Source organism: Bison bison, unplaced genomic scaffold (genome assembly GCF_000754665.1).
Source record: "Bison bison bison isolate TAMUID 2011002044 unplaced genomic scaffold, Bison_UMD1.0 scf7180017864255, whole genome shotgun sequence".
NCBI classification, from domain to species: domain Eukaryota; kingdom Metazoa; phylum Chordata; class Mammalia; order Artiodactyla; family Bovidae; genus Bison; species Bison bison.
In genome coordinates, this window is record NW_011494827.1 from 1,758,238 (window position 1) to 1,775,644 (window position 17,407).

Sequence of the window (17,407 nt, forward strand, 5' to 3'; positions counted from 1 at the left end):
CATCTCACTGGGCTCTTACCACAGCCCTTGCCCGGAAAGGATAATTTTTCTTCCCATTGTTCAGGTGGGAAGACTGAGGAGTTTCACTGGGCAGAAGACATGCTTAAAGCCTCCCAGCCTCAGTGAGTGGCTGGGACTGGAGGCTGGTCATGCATGGAATGACCAGCACATGCTTGGCTTCTCCTTGCCTGCCTCCTCCCTCAAGCTGTAAGAAAAGGCAGGGGACCCCCACGTGTTGCAGATCTCAGCAGAGAGAGTCTGGCTGGTACCCATGGGAGGTGTTTTAGATTTGGGCTGGCAGCAGACCCATCTGGGATGTGCCAGGACCCTCGAGGGCACTTCCATGAGTCCCTTCATTTACATAAAGTCACTCACCTGCACAGCAGAGAGATTGGCCCCTCAATTCTGAAACACCCCATCTCGTTCCAGATCTTTGGTGTCTGCCACACTTCATCATCCAGACCTCAGGGCTAGTGATGCTGGGAGAGTCTCTTCCCTCTCCTAAAACCTTACAACTCTGACCTAATCAATGGTCATTACGTGAAAACAGAACGAAACATATGTGTGGCATATCTTCTCCTCGGCTTCTCCAAAGGACTCTGAGTCAGGCTTAGATAACAGACCCCCACCAGACACACACCCACCAGAAAGAATGTGGGCCCGGTGTCTGGAAGGATGTTCTTTGCTGGACCTCTGTTCACAGGGCCCCTCGGCCTTGGGCCCTGCGGCAGGTGCTGGGACAGAGGAGCCAGGCGGCAGTGTTCCTGCCTTCAGGGAGCTTATAGTCTACTGGGAGAGGACACGCTAACTTGAGAAGTTGTGCTGGATGGGAGCTGAGATGCAGGCAGTGCCGAGGGGGATCGAGAGAGGGCTGAAACATTGGACATTCTAGAGCAAGTGTATTTGCTGACTTGAGCCGGAAAAACGGGAGGAGGAGAGGAGGGTGGCCAGGACGGAGGCCCTGGAGAAGGGAGGAGGGCTGCAATGCAGAGAGGTGGACACCGCCCCCCTGTGGCAGGAGGCTAGAGGGACAGAAGGTGTGAAGTGCAGGTGGGTTTGCTGACTTGACAGGGAAGAAGAGGGACTTCCTGTCTTCTGCGTTGCTGCTGCTGCTGCTAAGTTGCCTCAGTTGTGTCCGACTCTGTGCGACCCCATAGACGGCAGCCCATCAGGCTCCACCGTCCCTGGGATTCTCCAGGCAAGAACACTGGAGCGGGTTGCCATTTCCTTCTCCTATACATGAAAGTGAAAAGTGAAAGTGAAGTCGCTCTGTCGTGTCCAACTCTTAGCGACCCCATGGACTGCAGCCTACCAGGCTCCTCTGTCCATGGGATTTTCCAGGCAAGAGTACTGGAGTGGGGTGCCATTGCCTTCTCCCATCTTCTGCATTACATGTGCTAAATGAAATCCAAGGAAGGCTGTTAGTGGGAGCTCCTGACTGGAAGTGCAAAGCCAGAGCTCAGAGTCCTTGGGGGCGGAGTCAGATGTGAATGTTGGATGGAGAGGGAGAGAGAAGCGGCCACAGTAAGGGAGGAGCAGGACTTAGGGGTGAGGAGATGGACTCTCATCTCCTCTGCATCCCTAGCTGCAGCCCTCCTCACCTCCATGGCTTCCATCCACGCTGACACGTCAGGGTATATTTCTCAGCCCTACGAACATAACGGATCACTCAACAATAATGAATGGGCACTTTTTTTCTTGCCCAGAGCTTGAAGCCATTCAGTAAATGTTTGCTGAAATGGGGAGTTGAACCTGACCTTTGCCCATCATCTCATAAGGTAAAAGGTGATGACTTTACAAGTGCCCAACCATGTCCCCAATGATAGGGCATCCCAGCATTTCTTCTCTGTTCTGCTTTGGGTCCAAAGGTGTGTCATTGAGGACTGTGTATAACTGCAAGTGACAGAAATCTGTGCTTAAGTAAATGGAAGTTACTGATCTCACATAACAAGAAATGTGGTGGTTCCAGGCTGGCACAGAGGATCAATGATGTGACCAAGGACCAACCTCTTTCTGATCCATCATTATTGGTGTTGGTTTTGTTGCCTCATAGTCTCAAAATGGCTGCTGCTGCTCCATACATCAGGCTGTGTCCTGGCCAGAAGAGGGAAACACAAAGTCTATCACCCTCACCAAGGCTTTGCTTAATGTTGGGAAAAGGGAGGCCCTCAACAGACTCTCTCTAACACTGCATCTCACTGGTCAGGACTGGGTCATACACCCAGCGTCAGACCATCCCTGACCAAGGAAAATAAGATTATTCAGTTCAGTTCAGTTGCTCAGTCATGTCCAACTCTTTGCGACCCCATGAATCACAGCACGCCAGGCCTCCCTTTCCATCACCATCTCCCGGAGTTCACTCAAACTCACATCCATCCAGTCAGTGATGCCATCCAGCCATCTCATCCTCTGTCGTCCCCTTCTCCTCCTGCCCCCAATCCCTCCCAGCATCAGAGTCTTTTCCAATGAGTCAACTCTTCACATAAGGTGGCCAAAGTACTGGAGTTTCAGCTTTAGCATCATTCCTTCCAAAGAACACCCAGGGCTGATCTCCTTCAGAATGGACTGGTTGGATCTCCTTGCAGTCCAAGGGACTCTCAAGAGTCTTCTCCAACACCACAGTTCAAAAGCATCAATTCTTCGGCGCTCAGCTTTCTTCATAGTCCAACTCTCGCATCTATACATGACCACTGGAAAAACCATAGCCTTGACTAGACAGACCTTTGTTGGCAAAGTAATGTCTCTGCTTTTGAATATGCTATATAGGTTGGTCATAACTTTTCTTCCAAGGAGTAAGTGTCTTTTGATTTCATGGCTGCAGTCACCATCTGCAGTGATTTTGGAGCTCAAAAAAATAAAGTCAGCCACTGTTTCCACTGTTTCCCCATCTATTTCCCATGAAGTGATAGGACCAGATGCCATGATCTTAGTTTTCTGAATGTTGAGCTTTAAGCCAACTTTTTCACTCTCCTCTTTCACTTTCATCAAGAGGCTTTTTAGTTTTTCTTCACTTTGTGCCATAAGAGTGGTGTCATCTGCATATCTGAGGTGATTGATATTTCTCTCGGCAATCTTGATTCCAGCTTGTGCTTCTTCCAGCCCAGCGTTTCTCATGATATACTCTGCATATAAGTTAAATAAGCAGAGTGACAATATACAGCCTTGACGTACTCCTTTTCCTATTTGGAACCAGTCTGTTGTTCCATGTCCAGTTCTAAGTGATTAAGGGGGCACAGGTTCAGTCCCTGGTCAGGAAGATCCCACATGCTGCATAGCACAGCAAAAGAAAAAAAAAAAAAAGTAGTGCAGATGAGGTAAATGCTATAGAAGTATAGAAGAAGAGTCAGATTATACGTGTGATCAAAAATAATGTGATCAAATCCACAGGCAGAAAGAAGCAACATGTGTTTAGGGATATTGTTGTTCAGTTGCTCAGTCACATGCAATTCTTTGCAACCCCATGGACCGCAACTCCATGGACCGCAACCCCAAGGAACCACGCCAGGCTTCCTTGTCCTTTACCATCTCCTGGAGCTTGCTCAAACTCATGTCCGTTGAGTCGGTGATGCCATCCAGCTATCTCAACCTCTGTCATCCCTTTCTCCTGCCTTCAGTCCTTCCCAGCATCAGGGTCTTTTCCAGTGAGTCAGTTCTTCACATCAGATGGCCAAAGTATTGGAGCTTTAGCTTCAGCATCAGTCCTTCCAGTGAACATTCAGGGTTGATTTCCTTTAGGGTTGACTGTTTGATCTTGCAGTCCAAGGGACTCTTAACTGAGTCTTCTCCAACACCACAATTCAAAAGCATCAATTCTTTGGCACTTAGCCTTCGTTATGGTCCAACTCTCACATCCATACATGACTACTGGAAAAACAATAGCTTTGACTATAGGACCTTTGTTGGCAAAGCAGTGTCTCTGCTCTTTAGTATGCCGTCTAGGTTCATCATGGCTTTTCTTCCAAGGAGCAAACATCTTTTAATTTCATGGCTGCAGTCACCATCTGCAGTGATTTTGGAGCCCAAGAAAATAAAGTCTGTCACTGTTTCCATTGTTTCCCATCTCTGCCATGAAGTGATGGGACCAGATGCCATGATCTTCATTTTTTGAATGTTGAGTTTGAAGCCAGCCTTTTCACTCTCCTCTTTCACTTTTTCAAGAGTCTGTTTAGTTCCTCTTTGCTTTCTGCCATAAGGGTGGTGTCATCTGCATATCTCAGGTTATTGATATTTCTCCCAGAAATCTTGATTCTGGCTTGTACTTAATTCAGCCTGGCATTTCGCATGATGTACTCTGCATATCAATTAAATAAGCAGGGTGACAATATACAGCCTCGACATACTTCTTTCCCAATATGGAACCAGTCTGTTGTTCCATGTCCAGTTCTAACTGTTGCTTCCTGACCTGCATATAGGTTTCTCAAGAGGCAGGTCAGGTGGTCTGGTACTCCCAATCTCTTTCAGAATTTTCCACAGTTTATTGTGATCCGCACAGTCAAAGGCTTTGGCATAGTCAATAAAGCAGAAATAGATAGTTTTCTGGAACTCTCTTACTTTTTCCATGATCCAGCGGATGTTGGCAATTTGATCTCTGGTTCCTCTGCCTTTTCTAAATCCAGCTTGAACATCTGGAAGTTCACAGTTCACATGTTGCGGAAGCCTGGCTTGGAGAATTTTGAGCATTACTTTACTAGTGTGTGAGATGAGTGCAATTGTGCAGTAGTTTGAGCATTCTTTGGCATTAATAATAAGATTATTAATGCTGGTTTAAACCAGCCAGGTGCTCTCTACCTGCTCTGGACCAGCGAAGTTTGGGAGTAAGTGGACTATGGGAGTCAGGACTGTGTTGGCCGTAGCTGGCTCTGTGTGTGCCCTCTACTAAGACTTTCCCCTCCTGCCCACAGAGAACGCTGATGGAGGCAGCCGTGGAGAGTGTCTACGTAACCAGCCCTGGCATCGGCCGGCTTGTGCAGGCATATTACCAGCAGATTGGGAGGGTCATGCAGGACCACGAGGAGAGAAGGCTGCAGCATCTGAAGACCCTGCAGGGTATGGTGCCCTCCACGAGGAAGCCCTGCCAGCAGCAAGCCAGATGTGCTCTTAGTTGGGGATGGGGTGGGATGTCAGCATTTTCAAATGGTTATTTAAGAGGATTTAATTTGTTTATGTTTTATGTATTTATTTATCCTTGCCTTGTCCCCCAAACCACCTTGAAGCCACCTTGGTTTCCCTGGTGGCTTAGATGGTAAAGAATCTGCCAGCAATGCAGGAGACCTGGGTTCAATCCCTGGTTGGGAAGATCCCCTGGAGAAGGGAGTGGCTACCCACTCCAGTATTCTTGCCTGGAGAATCCCATGGACAGAGGAGCCTGGTGGGCTGCGTTCCATGGGGTCACAAAGAGTCAGACACGACTGAGCAACTAATACTTTCAATGACAATGACTTGTTCCCCAAAGGCTTTTGAAAAAGCACTTAAAGAAACATATCTATAGAGTACAATAGGATTTTATTTTTTAAGTAGGTGAAGCAGGACAAGGAGAGGACAGTGAGATGGAGTTAAGGTTCAGTCATCGTCTGGGACATATGTGAGCACTTTCCTACTTAAGAGGTGACATGCATTTGCCTCTGGGCTTCCTAGTGGCCAAAGAGATGTTCCCTCAATTTAAGCTGTTACAGTGACAATGAGTAAGAACAGGCCAGTGGCCCATATGTGGGCACATTCACCCATGAGAGTCAGTTTTTCCCTGGGGGCTCTCGTAAGAGGCCACCCGGGGGATGGAGCAGACCAGACCCCCAGGGCCAGCAAGAACATCATGGAGTAACAGACAAAAACCAGTTCCTTAAAGTCTCTTGTTGCAATAGTCCATTTTCTCTGATGGGTTTTTCCTGGATTGTCCACAATCTCTAGACGAAGGACGCGAAGCTGGTCCTGGGAGCAGGTCTCCCATGAATCTTATTTTTCTCAATGAGCTCAGCTGCTGCTTTTTTCCTGCCCTTGCCCTGGGGAACTAGAGCTCTACATTCAAATAAAATCTGGGACCTGCCCAGAAATCTGCCTGCTGGCTACAGATCCTTCCTGATGGTTCTCTCAAGTAAGGGTAGGTCTCCTTTAGCAGGAGGCAGATGTGATTGATCATCCCTGCAGAACATTCAGGAACTGAGGTGTTCACATCCCCTCTCTAAGCCTCAGTTTCCCGACTTGTGGGGCTAGGCTCAGGCTCACCCTTCCTGCATCCTCTCAGCTCTAATTTCCTGCTTCCCTGATACCCCAACTTAGTGAGAGGATTTCTCAACAAATGCCTTGAAATGATGTAACTTGATCACACACGAACTCCTTTTTTCATTCAGTCAACTCTTAAGAGTCCTAGAATGCTATGCCCCTGGGGATCATCCAGGATGGACCTTTCTATTAATTCTAGAAAGCTTGGGTCCAGGGAGGTCAGTGGCCTGTTGATATCTCATAGCTCGGTCAGTATGGCAACTGCTGCTGCTGCTGCTAAGTCGCTTCAGTTGTGTCTGACTCTGTGTGACCCCATAGACGGCAGCCCACCAGGCTCCCCCGTCCTTGGGATTCTCCAGGCAAGAACACTGGAGTGGGTTGCCATTTCCTTCTCCAGTGCATGAAAGTGAAAAGTGAAAGTGAAGTTGCTCAGTCATGTCCGACCCTCAGCGACCCCATGGAGTGCAGCCCACTAGGCTCCCCCGTCCATGGGATTTTCCAGGCAAGAGTACTGGAGTAGGGTGCCATTGCCTTCTCCAGTATGGCAACTAGGTGAGTGTAACTAGATAAATGTAGCAGCTAGCTAAGAATAAGCATGTTCTGAGATGACTAGCCCAGGTGGCGCTAGTGGTAAAGAACCTGCCTGCCAGCACAGGAGACAAAAAAGAGACTTGGGTTTGATCCCTGGGTCAGGAAGATCCCCTGAAGAAGGTCATGGCAACCCACTTGTCTGGTGAATCCCATAGACAGAGGAGCCTGGTGGGCTATGGTCGATGGGGTCACAAGGAGTCAAACACAACTGAGACGACTTAAGACACAGCGTGCACAAGATGACTAGGAAATATGAAATATATATATGATGAAATATGAAAAAATATATATATGAAAAATATATATAAATATATATTGTTATGGCTGTGGTCTAATAAGCAGTTAATTCAGGTAGTAGCAAGAATGCAGGAGAAAATAATCTTGATCATCATCTGTTTCAAAATATACCATTGTTTTAAATAATTAAAAGAAGAAGAGGAAACGTGTTCTGATATATAGACCAGTGCACCTCAGACTCAGAAACCAAACCTCTCAGCTCCTTGGAAAGCACCTGGTTCAGCACCCATGTCTGTAGGACTCACTGCATGCGTACAGCACTTTGTGTAGGATGGTTTTCTTTCCTGGTGTGGACTTTTACCCATTTTTGGTGGCCTTTTAGTGTTGACCCTTTCTTATTAGGCTTTCCTTTCTCCCAATACTTACAAGAAAGCGGGGCTGAGCAGATGCAGGCAGAGCTGGGGTACTGTCCTCATTGGTGCATGGGGTGTGATGGAAATTGTGGCTTCCTCCTGCACACAAAGCCCTTCCCAGGGTGAAGCATGGAGCTGGTAAACAGCACACCTGAGAGCAGGTGTGTCCTGCTCATCTCTGCACCCCAGCGCCTGGCCCCTTCCCAGCACAGTGTGAGTCCTTCAAACACCCACCTCGATCATTGTGTGTTATGTGGGCTTCCCTGGTAGCTCAGCTGGTAAAGAATCTGCCTGCAATGCAGGAGACCCTGGTTCAAATTTCTCGATCAGGAAGATCCCCTGGAGAAGGGATAGGCTACCCACTCTAGTATTCTTGGGCTTCCCTGGTGGCTCAGACAGTAAAGAATCTGCCTGCAATGCAGGAGACCTGGGTTTGATCCCTGGGTTGGGAAGATCCCCTGGAGAAGGAAACAGCTACCCGACTCCTGTATTCTTGCCTGGAGAATTCCAAGGACAGAGGAGCCTGGTGGGCTACAGTCCATGGGGTGGTAAAGAGTCAGACAGGAATGTGCGACTTTCACTTTCAGGTGAGAGAATAGAAGATTACAAGCTGCGGAAAAAGCAAGAACTCGCCGATCCTTTGTCTGGGGCCGAGATGGCAGGTGGAGCTCAGGAAGCCTCCAGAGCTGTTCACCAGAGGTAAGGCCTCCCGGCTGGCTGAGGGTCCCCACGCAAAGGTCCCAGCCCCTGTGCATCGCCTTTGTCTCTAATACACTCTCAGCAGCTGACCTCCCGTGCATTCGCCTGTGGGCCTGGGTTTCCTGTCCCATGTGGCAGCCCACAAGCCCCCGTCTGGTTCCCCCTCTAACTTGCAGCCCCTGGAAGGGACTTTGGCAGAAGGGCACAAGTCAAGATGTGCTGAGGGCTTCGTCCCAAGGTTGGAGTGGTCTTCACAGCCCTGATGTGGCATCTCCTCTCTGATCCATGCTTAGCTGAGGCCCCAGGGGCAGGTGAGCCCAGGAAGCATGGTGAGGGGGCAGGGAAAGAGGAGGAGGACTGTTTCCTGCTGCTGCCGGAGCAACGCCCACCCCCGCACCGCCGCTATCACACTCCGTGTTGTCTCAGGGAGCCGAATGTCAGAAGTTAGGCTGATGCTACTGGTTTTCTGGGCCTCCCAGGCCAAAATCAGGGTGTTGCTGGCTGACCTATCATCAGAGGCTCTGGAAGCTTCCAGGCTTCTTCAGGTGTCAGCAGAATCCAGTTCCTTGTAGAACTGAGGTTCTGTTTCCTTGTGGCTGTTGGCTGGGCCCACCCTGACCTCCCAGTGGCCTCTCTCTGCATCCAGAGATGTGGTCCCTGCATCCAGAACATTAAGTCTTGCCCACACTTGTCATCTCTTCTGCTGCATCTCTCTGACCGCACCTGGAGAAACCTCTGCGTTCACAGACTCCAGTGATTGTTGTTGTTTAGTCGCTCAGTCGTGTCTGACTCTCTGCGACCCATAGATTATGCAGCCTGCCAGGCTCCTCTGTCCATGGGATTCTCCATGCAAGAATACTGGAGTGGGTTGCCATCTCCTTCTCCAGGGGATCTTCCTGACCTAGGTATTGAACCCAGGTATCCTGAATCACAGGCAGATTCTTTACCACTGAGCCACCAGGGAAGTCCCCCAGTGATTTAGACCCACCTAGATAATCCAGCAGAGAAGGTAACGGCACCCCACTCCAGTACTCTTGCCTGGAAAATAGACGGAGAAGCCTGGTAGGCTGCAGTCCATGGGGTCGCTAAGAGTCAGACACGACTGAGCAACTTCACTTTCACTTTTCTCTTTCATGCATTGGAGAAGGAAATGGCAACCCACTCCAGTGTTCTTGCCTGGAGAATCCCAGGGATGGGAGAGCCTAGTGGGCTGCCGTCTCTGGGGTCGCACAGAGTTGGACATGACTGAAGCGACTTAGCAGCAGCAGCAGCAGATAACCCAAGTTAATGTCCAAATCTTAAAACCAGTAACCTTAATCACCCCAGCAGAGTCCTGATTGCCATGTAACATAACATCTTCACACGTTCCAGGGATTAGGGTGTAGTGGGGGGCGCTGTGTGGCCTACCACTAGGAGGGAAAAGCCAATAAGGCCTGTGACAGTGAGGGGTTTCCATGCCAACTGAGGACCACCCCAATCTGGACCTTCTTATGGACTCAAGGAGATGGGCATTGAGGGAAGGGCATCGAGGGTCATGTATGAGCCTCTAAATCACTGAAACTAAATCACACACCTGCACCCCCACTGGGCTTTGCTTCTTTATTTTCCATAAACCCAACAGAGTTGGACCAGGGAGTGGCAGAGGCCCCAACTCTTGGGTCACTGGGGTCAAAGTGGAGCCCTTGGCCCACAAGATGTATAGAACTCAACTTCCAATAATGCCAGCAAGGGGTGAGGAAAACAGGGGACTTATCTACCAAGTCTACCAAGCCCCTTCCACGTTGGTTGAGGGTCTGCCCTGGAAGCGTTAATTCTCCAGCATTCTCAGGCATCCCTGAGCTGGCCAAGCCCCACACCCCATGGTCAGAGGAAGCCTTGAGACCTGGGCAGAGGTGCTCGTAATGAGACATTGGCATGCATGGAAACTGTCCCCTGAAGGGCAGCCAACCACCACGTAGGCTGAAGGGATGTGGGCTTAGCACCAGTATGTCCCCATAAGCACATACTTAGGTCCTGAGGTAGGCACGGGGGACAGTGCTTCCCACCTGAGAGCTTAGAGCCTAGAGGGAGAGATGGACAAATTAAAAAGAAAACAAGTTGGCACAGGCGCTGTGATGAGGGAGGGGGCATTGTGGGACCACAGCGGGGATGGGCTCCCTTGTCTAAGGAGAGGCATCTCGCCAGCTGGAACTAGCAGCAGGACCACCGCTCTCCAGGATGGAGGAAAGTGAGCTACATCCTGGGCCACCGAGTAAATCCCAGCCCTTCTCTGATGCTCCTTTAAGAAGCAGGATCCACAATGTCCCCCAGGTCAGACTGAGTCCAGCTTCCCCTCCGTAAATCCTCTGGCCATGAGCTGCTGCTGCTGCTAAGTCACTTCAGTCATGTCCAACTCTGTGCAACCCCATAGACGGCAGCCCATCAGGCTCCCCCGTCCCTGGGATTCTCCAGGCAAGAACACTGCAGTGGGTTGCCACTTCCTTCTCTAATGCATGAAAGTGAAAAGTGAAAGCGAAGTCGCTGAGTCGTGTCCGACCTTTAGCATGAGCAGTGGTCAGCAAATGCCCTGCCATTGGGTTGAGGCTGGGACTCACTCTGACTGTTGGCACAGCCTTCAAACTATGGTCCAGTGGTTCTCAGATTTGGGGGCATCTGTCTCTCATGGCTTTGTGCTGAACATGCTGGTTGCACCCCTGGACACCCAGACTCAGGGACTTGGAGCAGGGCCCAAACATCTGAATTGCTAACACTCTCCAGTCCTTTGTGATCCCAGGGCTCCACTTTGACCCCACTGACCCAAGAGGAGGGGCCTTAGCCACCACCTGGTCCAACCCTGCTGGGTTTATGGAAAATAAAGAAGCAAAGCCCAGCGGGGGTGCCGGTCTCACTGATCTTAGAGACTCATATATGACCGTCAGTGCTCTTCCCTCCATGCTCATCTCCTTGAATTCATAAGTGCAGTTTCTAGTGAAAGTCAGCCAGAGCTCCTAGGGACAGAGCAGCGTGGTGATGACAGATACCGATTTTAAAAAGGATATGAGAATAAGCACGCACATGAAGCACTTCTCGGTCAGATGGTAAATTTCACACTTCTTCTCTGGTGAGGGGTGGGATTGTAAGCGAGCCCACCTAGGGATACCAGGTGATACTTAGCGGCCCCTCCCACCCTTTACGCCCCGGGCCCCAGGTTCCCCATCTGTAAAACAGCGTTGCCATAGCACCTATTACTACGGACGTATAACTGTCAGATAAGCCATGCAAAGCCTGCAAAACTCTCACGCCGAGGCCGGCACGTGGCAGGGCACCGATGTCCATCACTGCTGTCAGCACCGTCTTGGCAGAGACGTTGGCACTGCACATGGTACAATGTGAAATTCAAACAGTTCTGGAATCAGAACTCTTTCAAATGGATATTTTTGAAGTATCCATTCCTGTAGTCGCATTTGTGTCCACATAAGGCATCCACGAGCTGATGCACTCAACCAGGTGACCCTGTCCTCAGCCGGCTCTCTCGTCTTAGGTCCTCGTCACTCCCCTCCTGGTTTGGAGCTGCAGCCTCTGCCCAGACCCCCACTCAGCCTTCCTGCTTTCTATGCTGCAGCCACGGCATCGCATGAAACACCAGACAGCAGTGTCTCAGATTCTCCCAGACCCTTGAGACTGCAGGGTCTTGCGTGGCTCCCCAGCTCTTGAGACTGAAGCCCTGCCCTAACAAGGGGACACAGGCCCTTCCTGGGCAGTCCTGTCACTTCCCAGCGTTCCCAAGAGCCAGGTCCATGGGGGAGATGAAAAGTCAGCTGGATGACAGTCGAGAGTGACCAGGACTAGGGACAAGATGCGTGTGGGACTGAGGCTGCTCACAGAAAGAAGCCACCTGGCCTCTGTAGCGGGCTGAACAGGGGTCCCCAAAAGTGAGGTGAACATCGCTCAGTCGTGTCCAACTCTTTGTGACCCCATGAACTATACAGTCCATGGAATTCTCCAGGCCAGAATACTGGAGTTGGTAGCCCTTCCCTTCTCCAGGGGATCTTCCCAACCCAGGGATCAAACCCAGGTCTCCTGCATTGCTTTACCAGCTGAGCCACCAGGGAAACCCAAGAATACTAGAGTGGGCACCTATCCCTTTTCCAGCAGATCTTCCCGACTCAGCAATCAGCGGATTCTTTACCAGCTGAGCTACCAGGGAAGCCAAAAGGTCCATGTCCTAAGCTCTGGAATCCATAGATGCTAAGTCACTTCAGTCATGTCCAACTCTTTGTGAACCCATGGACTGTAGCCCGCCAGGTCCCTCTGTCCAGGGGATTCTCCATGCAAGAATACTGGAGTGGGTTGCCATGCCCTCCTCCAGGGGAATCTTCCTGACCCAGGGATTGAACCTGCATCTCTTACGCCTGCTGCGTTGGCAGGTGGACCCATACATGTGACTTTATTTGGGAAAAGGATCATTGCAGATGTCATTTATGTTAAAGATCTTGAGATGAGGCCATCACCCTGGCTGATGGCCAGGGAAGCAGGGGGACATCTGACCACACATGGAGGAGATGATGTGACAACAGAGGCAGAGACTGGAGTGATGCAGCCACAAGCCAAGGGGTGCCGGCAGGCACCTGAAGAGGCAGGGAACAGGTTCACCTCTGGAACCTCCTACGGAGCACAGCCTTGCCAACTCCTTAACTGAAGATTTCTGGACTCTTCCATGAGAGAGGATAGATGTGTTAGAAGCCTCCTAGTTTGGGGTCATTTGTTAGAGCAGCCCCAGCAAAGTAATGCAGCCTCTTTGAAGGTGTGAGAGAGACCACACTGCAGAGCACTGACCTCAGCTGCATCATAGTTACTTGTTTGATATCTCTCCCTCCCCTCAGCTCAAAGTAGGGCCCTGTAAGGGCAGAGATTATGAGTCTGCTATTCACAGCTGTGTCTTCAAAAGCCAGCATCACACCTGGAAGTCTAGAAATTCTTCTGTGAATCAATGAATGAGTGGATGGAAGGATGGATGATAGGGTCTTGTAGGATGAATAAGAGTTTACCAGAAAAAGCAAAAAGAGAGGGAAAGATATTACTGGTAGAAAGAAGAGCATGAAGCAAGAGCTGGTGGAATTTCATGCCTTCAGATACAATCCATGGACAGCTGATGCTAAAGGTGTCTTCTGCCTTCATGTCTAGAAGTTCAGCGCCTTTCAGAAAACCAATCATAAGAAGGAAAAGACAACGGCAGAGAACAATTACCGAAAGAGGGTGGGTGGAATTGAATGTTCCCCTTTGCTGAGGACCAGAGGAAGGTCTGCTGAGGAGGGGAGGGAGTCTCTGCTCCTGAAAGGGAGGGGGGGGGGGGGGGGCGCTGTCTCCAGGTCAGGGACCCTGCTTCAGCCCCAGCTCTGGCCCCTGCCACTGGCAGTAATGAGGCTGTCCTATTCAGGACTTCTCAGACTCTGCCTTCTAGGAAACCCAGCCTTCTGTTTTAGAGGGAGGAGCTCCGGCAATTCTGAAATTTTAAACAAAGACGGGTCCTTTCAGGGGACCATCTCGCCCACTCCCCACCCTCGCCACACCCCGGAATTAAATGGTTTTTCTCCTACGAAGATGCCACTTGCAGCCCGAACTCTGCAGGTGTGGGACTCAGGGTTGCCCCCCTACCCTCCAGCCCGGCCCTCTGAGCTTCTCCCGAGCTCTTCTCCTCTCTGTCCTGTGGATATCACCAAACCACCCTGAAGATCAAGTGAAAAATTTGTGTGTGAGACTCTGTAAACTCCCCAGTGTTCATCGGAGGGCATCTGTTTTTCTGATGAGTCAGTCGCGGGGCAGAGGGAGTCGAGCTGCAACTGCGTCTCGCGTGGCTTCAGTAAATCATGGCGTGATGGCGGTTATCCCCTGTTCTCCCCAAGGGCTCGGCCATCGGTCATCAGTTCCGCTGATTCAGCAGGTCCCGGGGGGGAGGGTCGTGCTGGATCTGATGAACCCGCCGGCAGGGCAGCGCTGACGGCCGCGTTCCTTCCCGCAGGATGCTGGCGCAGCAGAAAAAGTTCCTGGCTCAGTTCACCACGCACCAGCGGACTCGCCGTGACGCGCGGAAGCGGAAGGCGAGGGTCATGGACCATCTGGAAGCCCAGCTTGAGACCCAGCTACAGGTACAACTTGTGAAAACGCACCTATGCCATGTGGGCAGTGGTTTACAGGGGAGTGGAAACAGTGAAAAGCCAAGCTCGTGGTCACGTGACCAAGGCACAGGCGCCTTCGTGGGGACCACACACCCTGCTCAGGAGCCCCTCAGCCTCCACGAGTCTCCTGGGCTAATGACGAATCAGCCTTGCAGCTCGATTATGAACTTCGATTCCCCCTGGGGTCTGCAGCACCCAGCTTGGAGGCAAGCCCGGACCACTCATCAGCTTTGTCTGTTGAGCTGAAAAGAATGAGCATCTCCCTTGTGTGCCAGTCGCCACCCTGTAGCCCTCTCGGTGTTAAGGCTGACGTTAGCATCATTCAGGCAGTGCTGCTGGGCCCAAGGCTTGCACTTTAGAATATCCAGGACGCTCATATTTCATGATGTAAAGTGAATATTTCATCCCAGAAAAATCTCCTTGGTGTGAGATAAGGTATGGCTATAAAGCAAAGCAGCTGCCCTTAAAAAGAAATCAGATATTCCAGAAAGGGAGTGCTGAGCAGTGTTGACCCATCTGAGTATTCACCAGCAGTGTGGCGTAACAACAGTGATATGATAGGGTGGTGACCCCTATTCCCTGAGGGCCTCCTGTAGACAGTCACTGAGGGCCTTAGGTTCATCCACAGCCAATAGTGGGTTACTCTTGGCATTTTACAGATGGGGAAACTGAGGCCCCAAGGGATCAGGCAGAGGGAGGGGTTAGATCCTGGTTCTGTGCTGCCTTCAAGGAGTCCCTCACACCTCAGTATTCTCATCTGTAAAGTGGGACCCACAGCCCAAGTGAGTGAGGATGGACGGCCAGCCGCCCCTGCATTCCATGTGCCTCGGCCACTTCAGGCCTCTCTGGATGCTTCTCAGGGAGACAGAGGATGCTCCACATGGGAATGCTGTCCTATCTCCTGTCCCCACTCTCAGCGCATCCACCTCGATCTGATGGAAGGGGATTTAGAGGCGGAGCACGGCAGAGGGAGGCCCCACTGACCCTCTCTCTTTGCATTCAGGAAGCTGAACAGAACTTCATCTCAGAGCTGGCAGCATTGGCCCGGGTACCTCTTGCCGAAAGCAAACTATTTTCGAGTAAACGTGGGCTCTCAGGTGAGTCATAGGAGGGGGTGCCCTGCAGGCTGGTGAGCAGGAATATAGGTTCTAGACCCCAGGTCTGCCGCTACCGGTGTGTGACCTCAGGCACCACATGCACCCTCTCTGGGCTTGTGTGTCCTGTCTGTAGATGAGCAGGCTCAACTAGGATGCCTGCTGGACCCCTGGCCCTCCAACCTGCTATAAGTCCACTCAGCAGTCGACTGTCACATCTGACTCCATTTCCCCATCTGTGAAATGGGATTCATTAGTCTTTCTCCCCCTGCCAGTGGAAACCCCAGTGACATCACAGATGGTGCGGCAAGAAGAAAGTGTGTAAAATCACAGAAGGCCAGGGACTTCCCTGGAAGTCCAGTGGTTAAGGCTCTGCACTTCCCAGGCAGGGGGCGTGGGTTCACTCCCTGATTGGGGAACTAAGGTCCCACATGCTGTGTGGAGGAAGGAGGGATATATGTGCTCAGTCATGTCCGACTGTTTGCAACCCTGTTGACTATAGCCCACCAGGCTTCTCTGTCCATAGGGATTCTCTAGGCAAGCATACTGGAGTGGGGTGCCATTCCCTTCTCCAAGGGATCTTTCCCACCTAGGGATCGAACCTGAGTCTCCTGCATTGCAAGCAGATTGTTTACCGTATGAGGCACCAGGGAAGCCCCATGCTGCGAGGCATGGCCAAAAAACAAAACAATATTCAAAAATTTGGGGAAACACTTTAGAAAAAGAGATCACAGGGGGCTATTAAAAGCTGCAGGTTCTCAGGTTCTCACTGCTTCGGGAAGCTGCCAGGCTGGCTGGGTGTGGGATAAACACAGCAGGAGCCTGACCGACTGAGTGTGAATCCCGGCTCAGCCACCTCCCGGCCGCGTGGGTTTGGGCAGGCTCTCACCTCCTGCGAGATCTCAGTTTCCTTGTGAGTTAAGCAGGTCTAAGAGCAGTAGGTACCAAATGCACTTGGCCCCCAGAGCTCCTCAAAGAGTGCCAGGCTGGGGCAAAGCGAGGCCAAGAGAAACTACCCCAGAGCCAACGTCTGGTTACCGTGTCTTCAGCAGAGAAGCCCCTGAGGACTAAAAGGAAGAAGCCAGCACCCCGAGAGAGAGGGGACACTGGGGGTCCCCAGGATGATGACCCTGCCTCGGGGGGCCCCACGTCAGGATCGCTCAGGTAAAATGGGGCCCTTGTTGGTCTCCTAAACCTGGGCGGGAAAACCGGCATCTCTTGCAGGTGTTGACTCAGGTCCGAGAACTGATGGGTGATGATGGGAAGTGTTGGTGTGACTATAACTGCTGTTGTTAGTGTCCAGTTTGGCTCCATTGGCCATGACCCATCTCTCCAGCCCACCAGCATCCAGCCACAGCAGCCGGCAGTCCCAGGCCTCACCAGGGCCACTGGGTTTAGACACTTCGGGATTGGCGGCAAGGTGGGTCCGGCAAGGACTGGGGCACCGCAGTCCTCTGAGCGTGGGTTTCCTGCTCCTGTGGCTCATGGATGGCCTCCCACCAAGCACAGGGGAGCTAGGAGTTTTGTTTCTTAACAGCCCATGTCAACATGCCAGCTGTTTCGACTGCCCATCACTGCCTTTTCACATGATCAGGTTGGATGCATGGCTGCATCACGACATACCTGGAATCATTGTTCTGACCAACTGCATTTCTTCCCTATTTTTAAGCAGCAAAAGGCTGAGCCAGCAAGAAAGTGAAGTTGGTGATGGCGAGAATTCCAAGAAGATGCTAAAGAGAAGAAGCCATCTGTAGCTTAAGGCTGCTCGGGACAGGCCCTGAAGACCCGGGCATTCTCTGAAGCCCACTTGCCCCTCCCCCAGGAGGATTTGCCACCCCAGGGATAGGGGGGGACAAAGGGGTCTTCCCTCTGCCCACCGGCTTGTGCAGGGCTGGAGAATGGATGGCAGAGTCCCAGCAAACGCCTAAAAGAGTAAGGCGGACCCTACTGCCTGTGAAAATGACAAGCTCCCGGTGTTGGGAACACATCTTTTCAAGTTTTT

General features: G+C 51.3%; 1 protein-coding gene across 1 annotated transcript in view; it reads left to right on the forward strand.

Annotated features, from left to right (window-relative positions):
• The window catches only part of EVC (Ellis van Creveld syndrome), a 104,283-nt gene that overhangs the window by 85,194 nt on the left and 1,682 nt on the right, over positions 1 to 17,407 (forward strand). Inside the window, exons 18-23 of the mRNA XM_010847795.1 lie at positions 4,902 to 5,046; positions 8,045 to 8,156; positions 14,155 to 14,281; positions 15,315 to 15,408; positions 16,458 to 16,569; positions 17,075 to 17,402. Of these exons, the coding sequence (XP_010846097.1) occupies positions 4,902 to 5,046; positions 8,045 to 8,156; positions 14,155 to 14,281; positions 15,315 to 15,408; positions 16,458 to 16,569; positions 17,075 to 17,159 (675 nt within the window). The 3' untranslated portion in view covers positions 17,160 to 17,402. The remainder of the gene's footprint in view (positions 1 to 4,901; positions 5,047 to 8,044; positions 8,157 to 14,154; positions 14,282 to 15,314; positions 15,409 to 16,457; positions 16,570 to 17,074; positions 17,403 to 17,407) is intronic.